The following is a 491-nucleotide window of genomic DNA, read 5'->3' on the forward strand; positions in this document are numbered from 1 at the left end:
CCGCCCCCTGGCCCCCAGCCCCAGCCTCTCTGTCGCCTCCAGGGTCGGGGGTCAGGGTGGGAAATCCCGGAGGAACAGCTGCGGGCGGGGGAGCAGCAGGGTCTTGGGGCGGCAGGAAGGAGCCCGAGGCACCACTATTTAAGCCACTTTTCTCCAGGGCCATGGACAGAGCAGGGGACCCAGCATGGAACCGGGCCTGGCCTTCCTGCTTCCCCTCTTCATGGGGCTCCTCCAGCCAGGCCGCGGTGAGCCCACGGGGGAGGGGGGGCTCCGAGAGGGAGGGGGCTTAGGAGAGAGCAGGGAGCTGGGGAGAGGAGGGGGTTAGGTGAAAAGAGGGGGTTCCGAGAGGGCAGGGGGCTTAGGAGAGAGCGGGGAGTGGCTGCGGAGGGCGCTGGGTGAAGGGCGGTGGGGAGGTGATGGGGAGGTGATGGGGTCCTACAGAGGACCGCTCTGGAGGGGCTGAGAGGCTCGGTGGCAGAGAGGGAGTTCGG

General features: G+C 68.8%; 1 protein-coding gene across 1 annotated transcript in view; it reads left to right on the plus strand.

Annotated features, from left to right (window-relative positions):
- Positions 1-94: 94 nt before the first annotated feature.
- MADCAM1 (mucosal vascular addressin cell adhesion molecule 1) overlaps positions 95-491 on the plus strand; it is a 9,004-nt gene continuing 8,607 nt past the window's right edge. The window contains exon 1 of the mRNA XM_014540049.1: positions 95-249. Within this exon, the coding sequence (XP_014395535.1) occupies positions 185-249 (65 nt within the window). The 5' untranslated portion in view covers positions 95-184. The remainder of the gene's footprint in view (positions 250-491) is intronic.

Source organism: Myotis brandtii, unplaced genomic scaffold (genome assembly GCF_000412655.1).
Source record: "Myotis brandtii unplaced genomic scaffold, ASM41265v1 scaffold236, whole genome shotgun sequence".
Classification (NCBI taxonomy): Eukaryota; Metazoa; Chordata; class Mammalia; order Chiroptera; family Vespertilionidae; genus Myotis; species Myotis brandtii.